The 24,695-nt window shown below is 32.1% G+C and overlaps 3 protein-coding genes across 7 annotated transcripts; 1 reads left to right on the forward strand and 2 right to left on the reverse strand.

Moving 5' to 3' along the window:
* The first annotated feature begins 2,186 nt into the window (after positions 1–2,186).
* LOC25494136 (craniofacial development protein 1) lies at positions 2,187–4,458 on the forward strand. 4 transcript variants are annotated; one of them, XM_013602882.3, is made up of 5 exons: positions 2,187–2,343; positions 2,525–2,605; positions 2,685–2,797; positions 2,887–3,072; positions 3,695–4,458. In XM_013602882.3, exons 1-5 carry the CDS (start codon positions 2,331–2,333, stop codon positions 4,061–4,063), a joined length of 762 nt encoding a protein of 253 aa, XP_013458336.1. In that variant the 5' UTR covers positions 2,187–2,330; the 3' UTR covers positions 4,064–4,458. The 4 variants fall into 4 exon arrangements, with proteins under 4 accessions (XP_013458336.1, XP_024638698.1, XP_039689630.1 ...); XM_024782930.2 differs by having other exon boundaries at positions 2,688–2,797; XM_039833696.1 differs by having other exon boundaries at positions 2,225–2,405; positions 2,688–2,797.
* Positions 4,459–6,596: 2,138 nt separating this feature from the next.
* On the reverse strand, positions 6,597–9,608 carry LOC25494137 (dihydrolipoyl dehydrogenase, mitochondrial). The gene is made up of 2 exons (XM_013602885.3): positions 9,274–9,608; positions 6,597–8,114 (listed from the first exon to the last, which is right to left on the reverse strand). The coding sequence occupies exons 1-2, from the start codon at positions 9,529–9,531 to the stop codon at positions 6,864–6,866; spliced, it is 1,509 nt and encodes a 502-aa protein (XP_013458339.1). The 5' UTR covers positions 9,532–9,608; the 3' UTR covers positions 6,597–6,863.
* An 8,528-nt stretch (positions 9,609–18,136) lies between these two features.
* Positions 18,137–20,591, reverse strand: LOC25494138 (probable protein phosphatase 2C 2). Of its 2 annotated transcripts, none has more exons than XM_039833411.1 (2): positions 20,311–20,591; positions 18,137–19,542 (listed from the first exon to the last, which is right to left on the reverse strand). In XM_039833411.1, exons 1-2 carry the CDS (start codon positions 20,401–20,403, stop codon positions 18,544–18,546), a joined length of 1,092 nt encoding a protein of 363 aa, XP_039689345.1. In that variant the 5' UTR covers positions 20,404–20,591; the 3' UTR covers positions 18,137–18,543. The 2 variants fall into 2 exon arrangements, with proteins under 2 accessions (XP_039689345.1, XP_013458342.1); XM_013602888.3 differs by having other exon boundaries at positions 20,257–20,590.
* Positions 20,592–24,695: the final 4,104 nt, after the last annotated feature.

The raw sequence follows: 24,695 nt of genomic DNA on the forward strand, positions 1-24,695 counted from the left end.
ATAACTAGCTTACGGTACGTTGTAAAATTTTATATATGCTTGCTTTCATTTTTTTCCACCTTCCTCTTATTTTTGGGATTCATAAAAGTAGAGATCAATGAGCTTTTGCCGTCTTTTGTACAAAAAATAAAAGCAGAGATCAAAATTGCTTGTGAAACTTTATTGGAGACTAAAACCAAATGTTTGAATATTTATAGGGATCCAAAACATCGTTAACCATAAATTAAAATATTAAAAATAAATACATTAGAAAAAATGTCTCTCTCTCTCTCTCTATATATATATATATATATATATATATATATATATAAACATATGTGTGAAATCAAAAGGACGACAACGATTCTCACGATAATTGGAAACAACATCAATTCTCAAACGAGAGAATTGAACAATCAAGATAGGAAGAAGAATGAAGAAGAAATTGCACGTTATGTGTGTTCTAGGTTTTAGAATGGAACAAAATTTATGAACGTATGTGGGGTGTGTTTGGTAAAAATAAGCTATAAACTAGCTGAAAGCTGAAAAACAAGTTTATAGCTAATGTCTTATAACTGATTGCTTATAGCCGAAAAAATGGTTTTTTAAAATTGAAGTGTTTGGTAAAATTAGTTGTTGAAGTGGTTGATAAGCATAAAATGACATGTTTATATATATATACATTTTTTCTAATGTATTTATTTTTTATATTTTAATTTATGGTTAACTATGTTTTGGATCCTATAAATATTCAAACTTTTGGTTTTAGTCTCCAATAAAATTTCACCGACAATTTTGATCTCTGTTTTTTTTTTTTTTGTACAAAAGAGGAAAAAAGCTCATTGATCTCTACTTTTATGAATCCCAAAAATAAGAGGAAGGTGGAAAAAAAATGCAAGCAAGAATATATAAAATTTTACAACGTACCGTAGACTAGTTATAGTTAAATATAAAGCATTTATTTTAAGAAATATATATAAAGCGTTCATTAAAAACTAAAATAAAGCATGACAGTTTTTTTCAAAGGAGAAAACGTGGCAGTTGTTTTATTAAAAAATAAGCTATGAACTTGGCCATTATTTTTTAAGCCATGAACATGTTGTTTTATTAAAAAATAATTAAATTAAATTAATAGGGTTAAAATTGGAAGAAAATATAAAAAAAACTACCGGCTATAAGCTCAAAAGCTACTTGAAATAGCTTCTCAAAAAATGCTATAAGCTAGTGAAAAAAACTTTTTACCAAACACATCTTATTATATCAAAACAAGCTTATAAGCTAGTCCAACAAGCTATAAACTAGCTTATTCGTGTTACCAAACACAGCCATGATGAGTTTAATTTGATGTGAAATTTTAATTGTTACAAGCCATATAGTGTAAATTAATTAAGATTGTATGCATAAATATAATTAAATAAAAATTAAAAGTTACCTTATTAAAATTGATTTTTTTTTTTTTTTTTATAGAAAAATTGACTCATTCATTTAACATTTAATGTTACATTTGTATATTACATTTTGATTGGTTGATATCTTGAAAGGGTAAATACCCTTTAAACAAGAGAAGGTAATCCAGGCCTCACCCATTACTATAGGAACTATCCGAATCGAATCGTAAATATTTAAATATATAAATTAGATAATTTTTTTATCTCATAATTGATCTAAATCAAAGACATCTTTACAGTTAAGTATCGCTAAACTATGAATCTTATTATAAATGTTATCCTTCATCGTTGAGTCGGATTCTTCTTGTGTTCTTGATTTGGACTTTTTCATAAAATATCTTTAATAATAATTATTTGACATGTTTTTTATTAACGATTTTGATTGATCGAATATGTAAAATATTTTAGATCGTGGTTGTTTGTGTAAATAGTCATTTTTATCCTTAAATATGTAATAAATAGTTAGAATAGTCCTTCGTTGTATTAAAATTTCAAAATAATCATTAATTATATACTTCGTTAATCAAATAATCTCTAAAATTAAAATGTTATGTTAATATTATCGTATTAGTCAATATATTTGTTTATTATTGTCATATCAGTATATACAATTTGCCTACTTTCTTCCACATCATCGATCTAGGAAAAAGTTATTATCCACATTAAAATATTATCTTTAACATCAATGATTATTATTTTAAGTAACAAAATGACAATTCAAAAAGTATTTTGAAATTTCGATAATTACTTACCATTAAACTGATTAAAAAAAGTCAAGCACTATCCATAGCGAAAGGGATCTTTTTGTTTGTAAAAAAAAAGGGGGATCTTTTGCAAACGAAAATAAGAAGGAAGGGTTGGTGTTTTGTTCCTCCGCCATCCATCGTCAACGCTGCGGGAGTGATGAGTTCCGCCGGTAAAACTCTGCGCGCTCTTTTCTCTCTCTTTTCGATCCGATAACATTTGTTTTTCATAGTGGTTAGTTACAGTGAAATTCGATACATTTTAAACACAAACCCTAATTCACAACAATCATTACAACGTTTGATTTCATGCTAGTTGTTGCTTTGTATTACAATTTTGGTTTATTGTTTCAGATACAATCAATGGAAATTCTGCAAAATCTGTCAAAGAACCTGTTCCAGGGACAAGCCTGGAACCAAAACAGGATGTTACCGGTGAGGGTTTTGTTCTGTAATGAGTATGTTTATTTTCAAGATTTATGGTTATTGTTGCTCATATGCTATGTGTTGCTAGAAGTAAAAGCTGAAGTTGATGCCATATGGGAACAAATGAATAAAGGTGTGTCCAATAAAGTTATTAGCAGTTTTAAAAGCAAGCCTAAATCTACTGCAAAGAAGAGATCTTCGGTAATACATTGCCATTCTTTTGTTTTTATTTTTGTATATTCATTTATTAGCTTGATTTTGATTTCCTTCTACTCAAATTTTCAATGTAGAACTGGATGTCTTATTTGGGATTGGCGCCGAAGGCAACTGAATCTCCTGGGCAGTGTGCTTCTCAAAGTGTACCTGGTGTGCTGGAAGGCAGTACAAGTGACGAAGGCAAGAAGTTTGCTGCTGCTGCTCTTGCAGCGGTGAAAGACGATTCTTTCGTTTCTGCCTCAAGCAGGGGGAAAGTTGTGGTAAGTACATTGATATCTATCCGGTGCTCCTATTTTTAGTCAGGTGCTAATCCAGCTGAAGTGGGAAAAACCTTGTGCATTTAGGAAATAGGGAGAGGAAAATAGATCAAAATTAAAACTGTGAATTTAAGTTTTTTTTTTTTTTTTAAATTCAAAGTTGATTGATATAAAGACATGCAGAATCATGTCAAAGAAAATTGTAACATAGGACTAGCTTGTTTGTTGCTGCTCCAATCACCAATTAATATTGTCAAATAGCGGCTATAGCAACCCTGTTATAACATAGTGGAATTTGAACAAATCGTCATTGTTCTGCACTATGCTAGTTAGTACAAAGTGTTGTCAAATAGCAGTTATAGCATTGCTGCATAGCAGAATTAGAACCAACTGCCATTTTCCGTGATCCGCAATTGCCAACATTGGTTCCAATAACCGTAAAAATAAAACATTTGGTTCAAATATTTGATATAGTAGGGCTGCGTATTGTTTAGTCCAACCAATTTGAGCATACCATACAATGGACAATTTTCCGTTTGAAGTGGTTTGAATTCATGTTTGGTTGATGACTGACCATTATTCATTATTCATAGAACCTACATTTTCCATTTGTTTCTATTATCAGATTACTGAGGTTCGAGACTTTGCTGGTAAAGAAATTGAATATAAAAAGCTTGTGGATTCTGATTCAAAGGAGGCAATTGAAAGAGCCAAAGCGCCTGCACCTTCTGCTGTGGATGCTGTCCTTGAACAAATCAAGAAGAAAGCAAAGCTCAGTGTACTTGATAAGACCAAAAAGGACTGGGGAGAATTTAAGGAAGAAAATAAAGGACTGGAAAATGAGCTTGATACTTACAAGAAAAGTTCAAACCAGTATTTGGATAAGGTTTCCTTTTTGCAGCGAACAGATTACCGTGAATTTGAGCGAGAGAGAGATGCACGACTGGCATTGCAATCCAGGAAGCGACCAGATATGCAAGACGACGCTGTATAAATGAAGGAAGTTGAAGTATGGAGTTGATGATACCTTGGCGAATTATTTATGGTTTTGTCATGAGTTTATTATCTTGGTGTTCCTGGAAATGTTTTGGCTTCTGAAGAGGAAAAAAGATCTTTGATCACATCAGTGGGCGATGATTCTTTTTGAGGCTCAAGATTTAGAATGCTTTCAAATGACATGGTACTTAATATGGATGAGGAAAACAGGAGACTAAAATATACAGATGTAAATTTTGTATTGACATTAGTTCATTAAATTCAATGAAGTGAGTCTCAGAGAACATGTCTTTCACAACTCAGTGAAGTTCCTAGCTTACAAGAATCATTTTGTGTATGACTAATATCCATTTTTTTAAGCCATTGATCAATATCAATTTTAGACCGACATTAGTTCATTAAAAACTCATTTTACGTCTGGTTTCAAGCCAGAAGAGATCGATGAATATACTAATCTTTTACTTTTGCTATCCCATATTCTGCAATTGAATCGATGACATTCATTGTGCACCCAAATTTTAAGCCACTGATAGTTTTAACTAAATGAATTCACTGATAGTTGCTCCTGCATCGAAATCATTCAAAAGTTATGCTTTTGGAGACTATTTTTTTCCTATTCATTTTGTCATCCATTGATAAACACCAAATCCATCCCTCAATTGCAAGCGTATCTCGAAGTGCAGACATCCTAATAGCACGTGATTATGTTGGAGTATTGAGAATAGAAATCTCTACAAATAAACTAAAAGCATTCAGACTACTCTCTACAAACACTTACTACTTCCACACTTAGAATACTAACATCCATTTCAAATATTCATACCAACAATCCGAAGCTCTAAAATGGGTCACACTAATATCACGGTATACTTCAAATTTATGTTTAATTTCAGAAAGATTTTGAAAAAAAATAAAATGAAAAGCAACGTTGCAAAAGCTTGCAATGCAACAACCGATAATTGTGCTCTTATCAACCTAAGGGTGTGTTTGGCAGCAAAGAGAGTGAAAAGAGAGAAAGAGATGAGAAAGAGAATGAGAAGAGAGAAATAGATGAGAAATAGAGTAGATTTGATAGGTTGTTTTGGTATAAGAGAAAGATAAGAGAAATTGAAAAGAAAGAAGTGTTGATTGTTTCAAAAAGTACAAAACTACCCTTAGATATAAAAAGTTAAACAACTTAATTTTTTTAGTCATAATAACTTAATTATTCAATTGTACCAAAAAAAAGAAATTTCATCAAAATAAAATTTCACATTTTTCTCAGTCCACAAATGGTGAGCCTCCAATTACCGAAAATAAAAGAAATGGCGCGTCTCCCAAGTCCCAACACTTCTTTTTGGCAAAAAAAAAAATGGTACATCAACACAAGAAAAACAAGAAGACAAGGGTAAAAATGGAAAGTAAAAGAAAAATGTTCACTTTTTGGACTTTCTTCGCAGTTGAGGAGAAAACCAAAAAGTTGATGGGTCCACCGATTTTATTCTCTCTTCTCTTTTTCTTCGCTCAACCAAACAAGAGAAGTCGCCTCTTTCTTCCCTCTTTCTCTCTCTTTTGTTTCTCTCTTTTCAAAATCATCTCAACCAAACACAGTGTAAGAGTCTAGAGGATTAGTATTATATATAATACCAACTAAACATAGTTTTAGGCCAACTTACTAGTCTGAATTACAGATCTGAATACACTACCTTTAAAACGAGAAAGTTAATGCGACTCTCTCTCTCTCATCTATCATTTCTCTTTCATCTTTCTTTTCATAAAATACATAAAATTGCACTAAAGTCACGATGACTTTTCCGCCACCAAAGTCATTGAATCCCAATCTCAGCTAGCAGAGACCGCTTGCAAATATGTGCCCTCTTTAACATGCCTTTAGATTCAACACTAACTCATGTTACAACCAAATAACTCAGTCTGCATCCAATACCAACCTCGTAGATCTCTCAATCTTCTAAGACGCTCGCTATGGTTAAATTCTTATCCAGAGTGAGGAGTTAACCTAATTAACTTATCAATATGAAGATGCACATCAAAGCTACTTATTGTGTGATTCATAAAGCTTGGAACTCATCTTTTTAACCTATACTCATATAGGCAAAGTGGAACACAAATCACATGACTTTTAATCCCATCAAAAGTTTTGAAATATGTAGACTGTGGCCAACTTTCAACTCTATAAACAGGAGGCTTGAACCCAGATTTGAAATTTTTCTTCAACTTTTTATTTTTAAGAAATTTGTTATTTAAAATTACTACTATTAATTTTGCAAATATTTCCTTGTTTGCTGACTTGGTCATTGAACTGTCTTGACAGGTATACCCCACATTGAAGCATTCGAGGATATTTCTTATCCAATCTGCAAGATTCGTTGAGTTCTAGGCAGAAACATTAAACTCGTCAAAGCAAGTGCAAACGGCTTTCACACAGAAATTGATTCTTCAGCGAAATACTAAATGTTTTCAGCTGAGACTCATTGACAACTGAAACCAAGTGAACAAAGGAAGATGAAAATAAATCATATGGATCACTCAGATTGTTGGTCAGAAGCGTGGGATTGAATTGTTTTCACCCAATTGTCAAAATTACAAGATTGCTCCTGAGAGGAGAGATATATATTATTCAGCAAGGATAAAATCAACACAATAATTCATCTTATTATGCATATGCATAGATGTAAACAAAGAGCTAATTTGTATATAAAAACCTGAATCTAAATTTAACACACAGGGTATCTTCTCGAAGTCAAGGTAAAATCCTTGGACAAAAATGAAAACAAGAGAATAAAGAAGCAACAGGCTTTTCAAATGTGAATTGGCTTGTCATAAGTGGCCATTGCTGCTTCTTTAACAGCCTCGCTCATTGTTGGATGTGCATGACAAACACGTGCTATGTCCTCACTTGATGCATCATACTGCAATGCAATGGCTGCTTCATGAATGAGTTCTCCTGCATTGGGTGCCATAATATGCACCCCCAATATTTTGTCTGTCTCCTTTTCAGCAATTATCTTGACAAGTCCTTCAGCGTTATCAATTGCCTTCGCCCTGCTATTAGCCATGAAAGGGAACTTCCCAACACGGTATTGAACTCCAGTTTCCTTAACCTGCTCCTCTGTCTTCCCTACAGAAGCAACCTCGGGGTTTGTATAGACAACACCTGGTACTTTGTCATAGTCCACATGCCCAACCTTACCAGCCAAGTACTCAACACAAGCAACTCCATCTTCTTCTGCCTTGTGTGCCAACATTGGACCAGGAATTACATCACCAATTGCATAGACACCCGAGACATTTGTGGAGAATCTTTCATTTACCAAAATGCGTCCTATCTTGTCAGTTTCAACTCCTATCTTATCCAAATTAAGTCCAGAAGTGAATGGAGTTCTACCAGCAGATACAAGGACAACATCTGCTTCAATTATGGTCTGTTCACCACCAGCTGCTGGTTCAACAGTTAGCTTCACACCATCCCCAGAAGTATCAACTCCAACCACCTTGGTATTCAGCTTGAATTTCATGCCTTGCTTTTCAAGAGAACGCTGAAATTGCTTCCGGATTTCTCCATCCATGGATGGAACAATCTGCGATGCAAACTCAACAACAGTTACCTCAGAGCCAATTCGGCCCCATACTGAGCCCATCTCTAGCCCAATGTAACCTGCCCCGATAACTACAAGCTTCTTGGGGATTTCAGTCAATGCGAGAGCCCCAGTTGATGATACAATTTTCTTTTCATCAATAGTGACGCCGGGTAGAGATTTTACATCTGAACCGGTGGCTATAATGATATGCTTTCCTTTCACAACAGTATTTTCACCTTCAACGGTGTCTACAGAGACCTCAGATGGTGAAAGGAATTTTCCGTATCCTTTGACATATGTTACCTTGTTTTTCTTAAATAGGCCTTCAATACCCCGAGTCAGATTAGAAACAGCTTTGTCTTTTTGCGCCATCATGGCAGCCAAGTCAATCTCCACATTTGAAACTTTGACCCCATGGTTGGCAAATGAATGTTTAGCCTCATGGTACATGTGGGAAGAATGCAAAAGCGCCTGAAATATGAAGGCAACACAAATGAGTAGAAGGGATATAGAGAATACATATGATACACACAAGCCTTTTCAGACTATATAAATAATACCAATAATAATTACTATTAAAATAATACATGGGGACACAGCAACAACACTAACCAAAACCTTATTCCACTAGGTGGGGTAACTATATGGATCAAACAAAGCATTGTGTAATGTCAAACACCAATTCCATGGAGAGACCATATCATTTAACATACAATTTGGCTCCCCTAAAGTGAGAAAATCAAGAGTTGTTATTGCAACATACCCATGATTTAATATAATATGCTTGCAATATACACATTCAATTCGTTAATCAACGGTCCATAACAATATGTTTACTGTCTAACATCTGGGAGCACATCAATTTGTGAATTAAAAAATACTTGACACAGGAAACCAAGAGGTTAATACAAGTTTAGAAAGAAGCCAGAGTAGACTTTAAAAAAGAGATTTCAAGATACCAAGTGACTCTACGGAAAGTTAAGTAAATTACATACAACTAAGAAAATGCAACTTAGTGTACAAAATTTATAATTTCTCCCATCCAGCTAAATCTAATAATCCGGTTAAGACAAGCACTTAGACATGAATGGTCTGCTTAGAATGACTCATTAGAGCTCATGTACTGGTAAAAACACTTGTGAGATTGTTTGGGAGAACTAATGTAAACAACTTATGACATGTCTATAAGCTGTTTTCAGCTTATTTCCAAAGTTCTCCATGATAGCTTAAGAAAACAGCTTATAGCTTATAAGAAAGCAATTTAAACGTTATTTTAAACGATAAGCACTGATGCAAATTAAGCTGTTGATCCAAACAGGGCATAAAATCAAGAACATCACATACTTGCATCACACTCAATTCTTAAATAGAACAATACTAATAAAAACACGAAAGACAGTGATATAAACAACCAATGTTGATCCATAATCAAAGTATTTTCCACCTCCTAAAAGCACCTCATCAGAACAAACTAACTTCAGATTTCGAAAATAACAAAAACAACACTTCCTTCAACTTAATCAATTAAAAAGCAACAACAAAATTAAATCATATAATCATGTTTAATTAATCCACAGCTATATGAGATAAAATGAAAATGAAGTAGTAGAAAAGTGAATCGAAATCGAACCTTGGAAGGGATGCAACCAACGTTGAGACAGGTACCACCAAGAGCACCACGCTTTTCGATGCAAGTGGTTTTGAAACCAAGCTGAGCAGCTTTAATGGCGGCGACGTAACCGCCGGGACCACCACCGATGATGACGACGTCGTTTTCATCAGATCCGGAAGCGAAAGCTCTTGACCTTAGAGAGAAAGTGTATCGAAGTGTCTCCGCCGATGAAAGAAGAGCGGAACCCTTTCTACGAGCCAAATTCGCCATAGCCATCGTCAAGATTCTTCTTCTATTGTCACACAAACGCAATACTCTTTCTTTTTCTCAAACCTAACACACACAACAAAACATATTTTCTTTAATATTTATAAATTAATTAATTATTATTATTTTATTTTTATTATTGTCCAAGAAATATTTATGTCATTGATTCCGTTATCACAGCCCTTGGACTTGGATGATGCCTTTGTGGAGGGCCATTATTGGGATTTTTTAATATAATAACTATTTTTCTTTTATTTCTCCCCACCTGGAAATTCAGCCTTTATCGTTCATGTTTTTGTTATGATAATGTTTCTTTATTTTATTTTATAATATTTTCTACTTGGTTGTGGCTGTGCTTTTTGGACGAACAACTAATTTCAATTGGAGTGGTGTGAACTCAAGGTATACTCATCACATATTTTTAAGGGTGATACTAATCGGCTGCATACCAAGAAAGAAAGTTATTACTACAAAAATGAAATTTTGATCTAAAAATAACTCCTCCGAATTATTTTTCCTTTTATCCTAATTGAATAAGTGATTTCACATATTTTCTGTTTTCTTTCGTTTATTTTTGTGATTTCGTCGTCTCTGAACGACTCTGTTTGTTTTGATTCCCCGTCTTTGTGCAGTTTGTTTTTGGTTTCCCGTCTTAGTGCTGTGTTTATTTGATTCAGGTTGAAAGATTAATTTTGAGCAAGTGCAGATCTGATCAATGACAATGACTTTGACATCGTCAACGTTGCAGATCCGGAGACATGAATATAGTCATATATTAGTCATATTTGTAGGCATAGGTACTTTGCCGTTTTATGCTACTAACATGGATGTTGTGAGTTTGTTCACAGATTCAGCCTTTTTATTTTTAGCGAATTTGGATTTGTATTTTATTGATGCACTCTATCAATTTGAATAAATGAATATCGTTTACTTTTTGTCAAAAAAAAAAAAAATTGTATGGATTGATTAAACATATATCAATATCTTTAACTGATGTCGTGGGACACCGGTTATCATTTATCTTTTTCTAATTAAGTAAAATTCTAATAATATTGATATATGAGACGTACATGTTCAACTCTATTTTGCTAGCTAGAGTTCAAATAGTGCTAAATTGGATTCGCAGATTCAGAGTTGAGAAATTAAATCTATCTCACCAAGTACCAATGACTAAAGTTTATTCTTGAAACAAATAATTTGTACAAACAAACTCATGTAATGTGACATAACTCTCCCACACTTTGGCATATATTCCTTGTGTGCACATAAAGTATTGGTTGCCGGAAAAAGGTAAATTTATAACATGTTTTTGAGGCTGTTATGTTCAGAGCAAGAAGTTTTGACGACGCTTTCAAGCCTGTTTAGAGCGTTTTTATAATGGATCAATGACACATATATATTTGCTATCATAGCTTGGAGTCTTAGTCTTGCGAAGAAACGTAATTTGATGTTGTGGGAGGATGCAAAGGACTCTCAATGGTGACTCGCGCGACACAATTCTTACACACATGGCCAGCAGCACACAATATGCGCAACAAAGATCACTGCACTGTATGATTGGTTTCTCTGCGCCTGCGGCATGCAGAAGTAAAATGCAGCATAGATGCGAACAGTACTCAAAGATCAAAACGGTGCGGGTGCTGGTTTTTACCTGAGGAATCATAGAGGGGAGAGGCTTGAGGTCTGATCTTCAAGCAATCAAATGAACTGTCTCAATGGCTATATATTCTTGACATAGATTGTAATCGGGTATTTTTTTAGAGAGGTTGTAAACGGGTGGTTGGTTTATGACATGTTCAATGATAAATCAGATTATACTAAACATAGATCTTTAGTGCTTGAACGTAGATCCTTGTTAAGATATTTACACAACAACTATCAAGTTGTTTTAACTAGATGATCAGCTAATGATATTGCCCATTCTCTAGCTAGAACATCTATCTCTTACGTTCATCATCGCATTATTAATGAAATTCATTAAACTTTTCTCTCACAAAACTTGAACTCGTAATTTTGTGTAAAGAGAGTGAATTAAGCTCATTGTGACTTGAACAAAAGAAATGAGTAGATCAATTTAAATTTTATTTTATCTTAAACTGAAACTCAATAATCAACAGAACTGTCATCATTAGTGATACTTGGAGTTGGAGATTGCTCTATCATATCAGCAATTTTGAGTCATTCGTTTACAATTTCTAAGATAACGAAATAAAGGCCTTACACATCTTACCAAGGTCTGAATATTTGGTTGGACCACAGCAAGCAACTGATTGGCTCCACTCAAACGACAAAATAGTGATTGTAGCGCTTCTCATACACATACTCACTCACGGGTTCATTTGCATATAAAAGAAACCAGAACAAGCATAACAAAGATAACTGATTAGACTTGTTTCATGTCCAAGGATGATATTGTCCCATGTCATAAGCATATAGATATAAGATGGACCCTTGAGAGAACCAATAACAATGACAAGAAAAGATCAAGCTTTTAGTTTTAGTCTCTTTAAAAAATTTCTTCAACTTTTAGTCTCTCAAAAGTTTTTCATCTTTACTTTTGATTCCTCATTTAAAATAAACTCATATGTAGAATTTATATTTTTGAATAAAATTTCGCCAAAAAAAAAAATTATAATACTTATAAGAATCTCTCCAAAAAAAAATAAAATTATAATATTTTTGAATTTTTTTATTTTTGCGGTTAAAAATTTATATTTAATTTATGTTTGGCTAAAAAAATCTAGTATTTATTTGGAGAGATTTTTACAATATTATATATATTTCTACACAATTTAATTAAAAAATACAAAAATTGAATTAAAACTAGAACTAAAGGTAGTGATTGAAAATTTTATAGAGATTGAATGTTGAAGGAAAATATTAGAGGGATTAAAACAAAAAGTTTGGTATATTTATAAATACCAAAAATATATTTAACCCTATGATAAATCATATAATTATGTTGAAAAAATTCTCAAACACTTGAAATCATTGTTGAAAAATTTATATACATAAGTCTCCCACTATCAAACTTATTTCTAATCCTACTTAACATTATCGTACTTATTTCCAATGCTACGTAGCATTGCAGCCCTAGATGGAAAACACTAACTCTACTTATTTGGGCGCTAAAACTTATTAGATTTATTTCACTTAACTTTCATCTACTTTACACACTTCACAATACGATTTTGAATTTCAAATCATCGCATTAATGACAATTACAGCGTTTAATTACTAAAATGTATGAAACTTCTATTATAATAGTGAATGTTGTGATAAATTTACCGTGTTTCACATTATTATATTTGATTGCTTTATATTGAAGAGTCTAGTTCATTCTAAATCGCAAACCCCTGAACAGGAGGCTCAGACGCCGTCACACCCTACTCTTCTTCTATCTTTGATGGACAACGCATATTTTCAAAGTTAGAGAAGCCACATACGATAAACTCGATCAATATTTAGTTTATTGTCATGTCACAGTTATGGTTAGTTATGTGTTCAGTGCAAAGAAATCGTGTTCTATTTTTATATTCATTTAGTTTCATTTTCTTAATTTGTATAATCGTGAATCATTATTAAGATCAAGGGTTTTTGTTAGGGTGTTATGATTTTCTCTTTGTTTTTTCTCGTTTGTTTTAATAAATAATTGGTTGCTTAATCTTTACATAAATGAGTATGCAAATGTTCACTGAAATGTTTTGACCAAAACTTCAAAACTATACTGAAATTACAGGAATGTATAAACATTTGCGACATTTCTGAAATTACCGCCAAAGTTACTTTTGACAACACTGAGTTCTCTCAGTTTCAAGTAAGCTAATTGGCTCGTTTTGTTCTTCAATATTTTCATCTTTGGTTAAAAAGAAACTTTTAAAAGAAAAAAACAAAACAGGGACCAAATCCATTGTTCTGTTCTCTAACATACTTATTTCTAATCCTATATAACATTGCAGCTTAGATGGAAAACCCTAACCCTACTTATTTGGGAACCAAAACTTATTAGGTTTATTTCACTTAACTTTCATATACTTTGCATACTTCATAACACGATTTTGAATTTCAAATATCATATTAATGACAATTACAACATTAAATTACTAAAATGTATCAAATTTCTACTATAATAGTTAATTACTAAAATGTATGAAACTTCTATTATAAAAGTGGAGATTGTGATAAAAAAAATTGTGTTCTGTATTTAATTGTTTTATGTTGAACCTAATATAAGTGTCATATACTACAGGTTAACATGTAAATAACACCTTGTTTAAAAAAAATGTAAATAACACCTTAAATATCAATTTTTTAAAAAATATAAATCTTCAACTCTAATAGACTCGTGCGATAGTACGGGTGAAGAGTCTAGTTCATTCTAGATCGAGGGTTTTGTTGGGGTGTTGTGATTTTCTGTTTGTTTTTTTATCGCTTGTTTTAATAAAGAATTGTTTGATTAATCTTTGTATAAACAGATATAGAAATGTTCACTACAATGCTTTGATCAAAACTTCAAAACTATATCGGAATTACAGGTATGTATGAACATTTGTGACATTTATGCAGCTACTGCCAAAGTTACATTTGACGTCGAGTTATCTCGGTTTCAAGTAAGTTAATTGCCTCCTTTTGTCCTTCAATATTTTCATATTTGGTTTTGGTCTAATAACGATTAATAATGATGTGTTTTCAATACATTAGAGCTATGGTAAATTCCTAAAACTTAGTCAAGTAAAGATATTTATAAAGGAGCAGATTTTTTTAGTAAGATGATGTCATGTTGCGACAGAGCGATGAAGAATAGCATCAGGAAACTTCCTAATCTTGCAAACAAGGTAAATAATTCGTTTGGTCTTTAAATTTACTTGTGACTAGAATTTATTTGGTTTTTAAATTTAATTATTGAATATTTATGTTTATATATTCATGTTTATTGTGCGTTCGTGCGTGCAGGATATTTTTGAAACCAAGAGTTACTCTAAATCTTCACCCTTGATTTTATCTTAATCTAATAGACTACATTTAAGTCTTATTAATAATAATGTTCCTTACCATTCTTGATCATTCTAACAATATTTAGGTTTTTTTTTTCACACTCAATCAACATTTATGTTTCATTAACAAAAAAAATTAGTCAATATTTTAATAATAAAAAAATATTCGTATGCATTATCAAATGTTTTTTTAGATTAAATCCATATGTTAAATTATGATTATCGTTCTTAAAATAAGACTACGCTTGTAAATAAATATTTGTGTTGTGCTTTAGAAGAAAACCCAAATGTTAAACCTTGATTAATTAAACAATTTATTTATTAAAATTTACGTTGTCAGTTATTCATATTTTTTTGTTTCAGTCACAAAATAAATCTTTAAAAATTCCATGTTTTCATACTAGATTATCAGTATTCCCTTGACATTCACACATTGCAGTAGATCCTGCCATTTTAATTTACTAAAAATGAGCTATGTGTTTATAAGCAAGTAGAAATTTTATCACAAGCAAATCTCTATCTGCATAACAAAATGATAAAAATATTGATTGTCACTATGTCTTCATTATAACTTGAACACCCCTTAATCGAGCACTTATGGCTATCGCCTGGCGAATGCGTTGCGGCACATCAATTGGAATGAAAGTAATCCAAGCAATGTTTAACCCTTCCATTTAAAGTTGTTGCCATCAAATTCAAGCAAACTACTGACTGCTACCTAAAGAAGTCTCGCAGCAGGCTTTCGAATAGTATCGTATTTGTTGTATTTAAAGTTGTTCACAACGAGTTCAGCTCTAACGGCTTTGAATGCTTCAACAGAGACACGCAGACCAATTATTATTTTCACAAACTGAGCACGCCGATCAATCACATAATGCTAAAACACATGTCTCAGCTGAACATATGTCTCAGCGTGCACCACAAACACACTGTTAGCCATCTCTTCAACTTGAGAAATTTGTATCTCGAGAGACTCTCTGAGTAAAAGTAGCGAAGAAGAAACAAGCATCAGTTATTCATATTAAATAAACTATAATAAATAAATTGTTTTCAAGTATATATATTTATTTATAATAAAGAATAAATTTTTTATCGGTATATTAAAAAAATGTTGTATTTAAAAATAAGTGTGATGATTTTTTATATTTTAATGTTAACCATAGTGTTTTTTTACAAGCATTGGTATTTTTAAGAACGTTAATCTAATTTAACAATTAAAATTTATTCTACAATTCTTCAACAAAAAAAAAAATTCTACAAAAAGAAATTTGATGAAACAAAAATAATAATTGTTATTACCATTTATTAATTGTGGTCATGAAACATAAATGTTTTTTTACTAATTGTTTTTACCATTTATTAATTGAGTTCATGAAACATATATTTTTAAAAAAAAAAAAAAGAATGAAACACAAATGTTGATTGAGTAGGAAAAGGGAAACCTAAATATTATTATAGAATGATCATGAATGGTGAAGTACATGGTTATTAATATGACTTAAATGTAGTCCATCAGATTAAAATAAATTCAAGGGTTGAGATTGAGAGTAACTCTTTAAAATTACTATTGGAGTCAATACATCCCTCCTGTTATATATATATAAAATGTATGTTTTGTTATGGTGTCTATGCGTGTATCTGGAACAAAGATACAACCTGCTTCTACAATATTTTTGTTTTTTCTTTCTTTTATTCATTTGAAACATTACCTGGGCAAATGCTAATCCAAGTGCTGAACGTTGTAACATTTTTGGCAAGAAATAAGTACTTCTGGAAAATTATTTAAACTTAACAAACAACTAGATTGCAACATTTTTGGCAAATGTGTATATAGAAGTAGAATACAAGACTTTCATTGTACTAAGTATTTTTAGAAAATTAATTAATCTTAACAAACAATTGGATTGCGACATTTTTGGCATTGGTGTATATGGAAGAAGTAGGATACAAGGATTTCACTCTAAATTTTGGATCTGATTGGTTAATCTTGTAATAGGCATTGGGATTCTTAAGAACTCAGAACATGCTCACAATTACCCCTTCCCTTGCTACCCTAACAATGAAGAACTTTCTGTCACAATTCACACACCCGCCTATTTGGAGTTTGTAATCTTTTCTCTTCAATTTTATTTGTTTATTTTTTTTTATATTAATATGTAGATAGGTGTAGGTAGGGGTGGCAAAACAAACTTGACTCGTTGGGTTTCCCGTTATTTTTAGTTAGACTAAGCTAAAAGTTTGGTCACTAAAATTGACTCGGGTTTGCCTGTCCTGTTTTTGAGAAAACACACACACAACTCTTAGAGATTAGGGTCTAAGCACCTTTAGGTCTAGTTTTCAATGTTGAGATTATGATTTTTCGTGGCTACAACCACTCGGATTTGGAATATTTTTCTTCGGGTAAAAGTTTTTTTTTGTAGGTATTTGTTACTTTCTCTAGAAAGACTTTTTTTTTTTTTTTTGACTAAAAAAGACTTCTTTTTGTAAAAGGTCATTTTCTTGCGTAATTTATAAAACTTTATTAAAACATATAAACTTATGTACTGCAACGTATATTAATTTACCCAAAATATTTTAAATTTTATAACATGAGGCAACTTCCAAAAATAACAATAACATTATGAGTTGTGAATAAAAAACTAACAAATGAACTTATTACTAATCATCAAGTTTTTAGTACCACAAATATTAGTCGTTGAACTTATTCATATATTCCTCAAAATTTGCCCAGTAATAAAAATAAATCTCCAAATCAATTGAATTTTTGGATGTCAACCATACGAAAATTTGTGTTCTATCAATTGGATAACAAGTCTTACGGGTATGATTTATTGAATCATGAATATATGTACATTCAAAATTCACGTTCTCAAAGTCTCTTCGCGAAGCAGAAAGCCAAATAGAAAGAAGTTCCATGAAGCGAACAAACAAAGGAAAAACAGGAATTAACCAATGTCCAAATAGAGAAAGAGGGTTTGGCCACAAACTATGTTGGTGTCTTTCTATGGAAGGAAAGCTTCAATGACATGTTTAACCTTCTAGCTTTTAGATAGTGAAAGAAATATAAAAAAAGATACTCTAAACATATGAAATTGAAGATTAAAGATTACAAACTCCAAATAGGGTGTATGTGGATGAGTGAATATGAAGATTGTGACGGCAAGTTCTTCATTGTTAGGGTAGCAAGGGAAGGGGTAATTGTGAGCATGTTCTGAGTTCTTAAGAATCCCACATCGACTAACACGAAAATTAACCTAAGGAGCTGACATGTTGTGTTGCAAACTCATGGGATGAATGATAATTACCAAACTATGTTGGTGTCTTTCATGAGTTTGCAACTTTAGGAGGCTGTAATGTCGGAGATGTGCAGGTTCTCCCATTCAGTACTTCGTTGAGAGCTTCATCGACATCTCACATCTCAATGTTGACGCTCTAGGTTATAAGTTTAATTTATTTTATTAATCTATTTTATTCAAATCTTCTGCTAATCTAATATTAACTTAATTAATAAGCTTATATACCGATATAAAAACTTGCTTGAGAGCGCTTATTAAAAACAAATTATGACATTTTTCCATAAGCTTTTCATGATTATTTATGAAAATGACTTGCAACTTGAATGCAGCAATTTGCTTTTATTATAGATAAAACTTACTATACATTAGCATTTATACTATATAGGCCTTTAACGAGGTTGTTTATTCAAACATGGCCTAAGTCAAATCATTTATATTTACAGAATCAATCAACAATGTGTAATCAAAACCACAATAATGAGGGATTTTAATCTACTCCGCCAAAATTTAGCTACAACTGTCTCTACAGTTACCAACATAATAACCCATAAACACCCCTCCAGTTAAATACTTAGGTCCAAGACTAAACCTCCTTTACCCCTCACCAAGTATAACTTTCTATCCCTACAAAACTGTTGACTGCTTTGTCTACATATATCTGAACAGCCTAAAAAACAGATTAACTTTTTAATCAAAGAAACATTTGTGAATCACAAGAATTGCATTTACAGTCAATTCCCCTCTATCAAGCTCTTCAGTCTATTACGAGCCTCTTCAGAAATACTGCAAGCTTTGAATCTTCGCCTTTGGGGCGGACATGATTCAGCAAACTTTTCAACAGGAGACAAACATATAACAATCGCAGTAAGATTATCTGATGTATTTAGGCGCAATGCTTCCTTGACTAGATCTCTGGCACTTTGCTGTGGGTCGCTGTGCCTTCTTAATCCACGGCGAACAAAACTAACAGCAACTTGGCTAGACATTACATCCCAAATCCCATCACATGCAATGATCAAGAACTCATCCTCTTCTGTTAATGTAACCAGTTGAACGTCAGGTTCAGCAATAAGAGGAGATGCAGCACCAAGTGGAAATTTTAAGTCCCAATCCCCAAGGGCACGGGTTACTGAGAGATAACCATTGAGATATCCGTCATCAATGAAGCCGCCTAATTCCTCCACTCTTCTTCGTTCTGGTAAATAACTTGGCCTATGATCTTTAGACATTTCAACAGCTGTACCTCTCCTACAAAGAACTGCTCGACAGTCACCAGCATTAGCAACAAGCAAATGCCTTCCGAGTACAAGTGCAGTCAGTGCTGTCGTCCCACATGAATTACTAACACTCTGCTCGTCAGCCAATGCAAGATCCGCCCGTATAAAAGCTCTCCGGTGAGAATCCTCCAACTTCTCTAGAAAAAACTCATCAGTATCATATGATTGAAGCATGTCAGTATCTTCAAAAAATAATCTCATAGCATTCCTCTTAACAAAGGCAGCAGCATCAGGCCCTCCATGCCCATCAAAAACCGCATAAAACGCACTTGGCATTGGGTAGTTGGACACAAATCCAAGGTGGCAAGCTAGATCATCTATCTGAATGTGTTCATCATCCATTGATCCCCGTGGTCCGATATCAGTATAGCTACCAGAATGCACGTTTGGGAGAAACATCTTTGCAGGGGTCTCCAATATGGAATCTTTAATGATCTCAGGGCAACTCACAGCCTAATACACAAAAACATCCAGTCAGTACAACATCAAAGCAATCTACTAAGAAAGAGTTTGGAATAACAAATATACTAAAATTGCAGCAAGCTAATTCAATTGAAATTGATGCCAACAAATGAATACAACATAGATTAAACTAAAACACGCAATTCAAAATTCTAGCTAAAAAATTCAGGTTCATCAATCACAAAAAACATCATATTAATATTGGGTCTTCCCCACAATTATCAAACAAACAAAAATCATAAATCCTAATTCAAATCAAAATTAAACTAGAGGAAATTTACAACTAAATTAAGATTGATTATAACACAATTACCCAAAACATAGATCAAACTAAAACATTAGTTTTAAACTGAAATTGAAGGGAAAAAATGAATAAAACATATATTAAACTAAAATACCCTGAAGTTACAAATTCAGTTTCAACGATCTCAGCAAACATCACATGAGTATTAGACTTCCCCACAATTATCAAAACAACAAAACTCATAAAGCCTAATTCAAAATTGAAATTAAAATAGGGAAAATTTATAGCGAAGTCCATGCTTATGATTAAGATCAAGCTTCAACTAACTAAAAAGGGTCACGGAAAAAGCAATTCTTTAACCAAATAAAACAAAACAAGTGTATGAATTTCAATTTCAATCAAAATAAACAACGAAAGGTAAATGAATTGAATTGAAATAGAGAATAAGAGAAAAGGCTTACATGTGCAAAGATTGGAAGAGAAGAGGTAGGAGGAGAGGTGGGTGAAACATCAACCTTGACGTTGTGTTGTTGAGTAACGCAAAGATGATACTTGACATTTAACATAGAAATGCTCTGTTGACATATAAATTCGGTTTCGGCAACCATCTTCAAACGCCGTTTTGCAAAATCACTTTCTCAGAAAACAGAAGCTATGGTTTGAAATTGGGAAATTGAATTGTTGGAATTTGGAGTTGTTTGAAATTGAAATTGAAATTGAAATTAGGGTTTGTTTGTTTTGTTTATGTTGAGTTAGGTGTGAAGAGATGTTTGGGGAAGTAAGAAGTACTTAAAAGCAAGCAAAAGGGTGAATTATTATTATGAGTTGAAACGCGCTTGTGTACAAAAGTTTGTTACGTGTTCTAGGAAAAGTCTAGAATACCCTTTATTAAATATATGTGGTTGTTGTGAAACGAGAGGGGCAAGAACGGGGAATCGACACGCTTCTTTCTGTGGGCCAAGTAGATTAAACCCCGGTTCGGTTCGGTTCGGTTCGTGAATTTTCCATCCAAATTGCTTTTGCTTATTACCGCCAACAGATTAACATGATGATGATGTAGTACATTTTTTATTTTATTTCTGTGTTGCTTTTCAGGCTAAGCTCAAGACAAGACAACCATTTCACGAGTCATGATATTATTTTTCTTTTGTTTGTATAATTCTTGTGACCAAGAAGACTTTTTTTGTTAAAATTATTTAGGAAGTAATCTATCTATGAAAATAATTGTACTTTTTTTTTAGAGAAAAATAATCGTAAGTACTCACACCGTCACACATGATGCATTGATTGATTATTGCAAACAAAATTGTGGATAAACCGGTTGGGGGAAAGAGGAAAAATCACGAGGGTTCACGCTAATAAATGATTGCTAAATTTTGTGTATATTCCTTCATTAGTTCATTTCATTATAAACTTGACTTATTTTCAACTAAGAATAAAAATGGTCTTATCAAGCAGTGTTTAAAGACATTGGTTAATTGAATATTAAAAGAAATTTTGTCTTCAAATTCAAGTTATTTTTGTCTTTCTTTCAAAAGTTATTTTTGTCTTTCTTAACAAAAGTAAAAATGGTCTTATTATAGCTTTTCTTTTTTATGTAAATTTACATCTTTTCATATTTTAATCAATGCCTTAAAGATATTCATGAGCATTTTTCAATAAAAATCAATTATTCAAAAACATTTAGATGAGATACTAAGAATATGATTGGCAAAACATAATTTTAAGTTTAAGGTTTATAACTTATATTTTATAAATTTATTTGACTAAAATAACTTGTTTAATAACCACTACTTTCTCATATCTTACTTTTAGTTTTTTATAACTTTTCATTTATATCTATGTAATCTTAACTCCTTCAACAATATGAAAAAAAACTATGTAACCTTAATTTATTTATCTTAAATATATTACTTTTATGTCATTTTATATTTATAAGATAGTTCAACCGATAACTTTACGAAATATTAGAAATCAAATTAGCTAATTTATCCGCTACCAATTATTCATTTTTTATTTTACCAAACATAACCTAAGAGTTATCATTTAGTTTATTCGACCCAAATTTAAATATAACTCTTAAAATACAACAATGTTAAATATCTTAAGGGAGAATTTTATCACCTATTGTAGTCATATCCTACTCAAGAGATTAGTCTCTTGAAAAAGCCAAAGTAAAATCCATATTAATTGAAATACATCTAGAACTACATAATTAAATTAGTTAACATTTGTTTATATTTTATATCATCAAATTTAAATATTTTTTTGTTTGTATTCAAAACCAAAAGGAATAGTATATAGTATTTAATTGTAGGCTCAACACTTTAACATAAAGTGGTAAAAGTTTTTCATTCAAACTAAACTTCAAAGTTAAGTTTATAAGATTGTTCCTCGTTAAGCAAAGGTGACAACTTTTATGTATAATCGCAATAATTTTTATTATGTTCTCTCATATTGTTGATTATGATTTCCAAAATGATGTAGAATAATAGTAACTTTCTTCTTGTAGAAAAAAAAATATTCTATCTTATAGTTGTATAACTTGGTTACGTGTTAAACTAGTATTTGATCACATCCTTATCGTCGTTTCCCAATCTAAATGTGATTTTGACGATGAGCTTTAAATTTCAACAATTAGTAGTTTGAACTAGACTGATTTATTCAATAAAATGCCCAACACCTCAAAAAGACAAAATAATAGAATTGCTCGTCATTTAACCCCCAAAACATTTATGTCAAGTTAAAAATAAACACAACCTCTTTTTACTTTATTATTATTATGGAAAATGTTACATAGACACCTTTTAATTGCATACACCCTTGTACATCTCATGTATTAGGAAGAGAGAAGAGAAGAAGAAAGAGAAAGTGTACTTGTGCGGGGTTCATATGACCACATGTCAGATTTTTGTGTGGGTGTCAAGGGGTGTATTACCACCTAAGAGTGTTTATGTATCATAACTCTATTATTATTGAAATGAAAAAAAGGAGCAATGTGAAACATACACGTAAGTCTAAGCATAACTTGGATTTCAATCCTATTCACATACCTTTCCGTTAGTGGTACGCTTGTCATGATCCGTTTGCGTACAAGGCATTAGTTTTGCTAATGATTCTAGCCACTAATTGTCAACTATTAAGATTATGATTAAGAAGAGTAGGTGATTACACTACGACGATTTCCATTCAAATGCTTAAAGCCAAAACCAAACTCAAGGTTTGTCCCTAATTTTGTATTGTAGTAATATCTTTTAATCAGGTTTAAGCCACATGATTTGGCCACGTCTTGAGTCACCTTCTAAAATCTAAACTAAACATGTGGATCTGCTTGTTCTCTAGCCTCCACTGCATACACTTGTATCATGTGGAGAGACCAATGTAATGCAACAGTTAATGTCCGTACCAATGCAAGCATAATTTTGCATGAACTAGCATGGACACCCGTGCCAAGCACGGGCTAGAATTTCGTCATCCTTAAGGGAGAGAATGTTGTAAAGTATTAAATGTATGTTAAATCTCAATATTGGATAAAATATTGGAGGTTGAAGAGTAAATAAGTGAAAATAAACACATACTTAAGACTTTAAATTTTGGATGAAGATGTAACATCATTATCACTCGTGTGATTGCTCTTTATGCAATGTGTCGATTCACACAAGCGTTGGCTCCCCCATAAGTCCCAATGGTGATATCATATCTGCTTCAGCGTGTTTTGTCCTCACTCGCACGTTTACCGGGAAACTTCCCGGTAGGTCATCCATCCCAAAATTGCTCCAAGTCAAGCACGCTTAACTGTGGAGTTCTTATGGAATGAGCTACCGAAAAGAAGATGCATCTTGTTGATATAGATAGTACCAAACAATTCTTATAACAATTAATTCAATATTGAGATTTATTCTTATAACAATTCTTATAACAATTAATTCTTATGGAATCTGAGATGATGTTAGAACAATTAATTCAAAATATATGTCCATTTATTCACATAACTTACTTTGATTTTATTTTTTAACTTATATATAAATACAAATATTAACGTGTATGATATTTGTTTGATTTGTCTTAATAAATATTTTGAAAATATTATTATTTTTATATAATTTTTACTATAGATAATTAAACATATCAACAATCAAAATTGTATCTTGACATGACAATAAATTGTTCATTTTCAACCTTTTATATCATTTTAATTGATCTTCTTTTCGACTTTGTATGCTTGGTTACAACTCAATTCAACACCGTATTTTTCAAGACTCAACAATAAGAGTCTTCATGTACATGTCACATCACTTAAGATGAGTGCTATCAACACTCTTTTTAGTACTATCTAACATTCATTCTCTTATGAGATGAAACTCATGAGGGTCTCACACTTTGAAAATAGATCTCACCTAAAGTGGTGAGACTCACATGGCTCTCACCGAGTGTTAGAGAAGGAGAAAGAAGGAGAGTGTTCCTATCATTTCTCCGTCACCTAATATATTGTCACGTCATCAAATTGGATGATCAAAATCATAGGCTGGTCAACAAATTCGATATAGGGGACCAAAATTGCGCAATTAGAAATAGGGGAGGAACCAAATTAAACTACGTTTTTGTTAAAATAGGGGACCAAAACTACATTTAAACCAAAATTTTAATATTCAGTACTAGAAAATTAACTTAACAGTCCCCATGAGCTTAGCTCATTTGATAAAGGATAATGCACAATTTGTGCAGGGGCCGGGGTTCGAACCCCGGACACCCCACATATTCATCTTAAAGGTGAATTTCTCTAGCCACTAGGCTACTTGACCAAAAATAAATAAATTAACTGAACATATATGACTGGTATTTTCAAACAAAACAGTTTAAGTGTGAAACTAATTCTTTTTATTTAAATGGCTAGAATGAA

The sequence above is a fragment of the Medicago truncatula genome, chromosome 4, assembly GCF_003473485.1.
Source record: "Medicago truncatula cultivar Jemalong A17 chromosome 4, MtrunA17r5.0-ANR, whole genome shotgun sequence".
Classification (NCBI taxonomy): Eukaryota; Viridiplantae; Streptophyta; class Magnoliopsida; order Fabales; family Fabaceae; genus Medicago; species Medicago truncatula.

What these genes read in the sequence shown, in the direction of transcription:
- LOC25494137 (XM_013602885.3), bottom strand. Translation starts at nt 9,531, where the DNA reads ATGGCTATGGCGAATTTGGCTCGTAGAAAGGGTTCCGCTCTTCTTTCA. An exon ending in TTGGTTGCATCCCTTCCAAG is followed by an intron (nt 8,115 to 9,273) that starts GTTCGATTTCGA and finishes TTCATATTTCAG; the next exon opens with GCGCTTTTGCATTCTTCCCA.
- LOC25494138 (XM_013602888.3), bottom strand. Translation starts at nt 20,403, where the DNA reads ATGGTTGCCGAAACCGAATTTATATGTCAACAGAGCATTTCTATGTTA. An exon ending in CTCTTCCAATCTTTGCACAT is followed by an intron (nt 19,543 to 20,256) that starts GTAAGCCTTTTC and finishes TTTGTGTATTAG; the next exon opens with GCTGTGAGTTGCCCTGAGAT.
- LOC25494136 (XM_013602882.3), top strand. An exon ending in ACCAAAACAGGATGTTACCG is followed by an intron (nt 2,606 to 2,684) that starts GTGAGGGTTTTG and finishes ATGTGTTGCTAG; the next exon opens with AAGTAAAAGCTGAAGTTGAT. An exon ending in CAAGCAGGGGGAAAGTTGTG is followed by an intron (nt 3,073 to 3,694) that starts GTAAGTACATTG and finishes TTCTATTATCAG; the next exon opens with ATTACTGAGGTTCGAGACTT.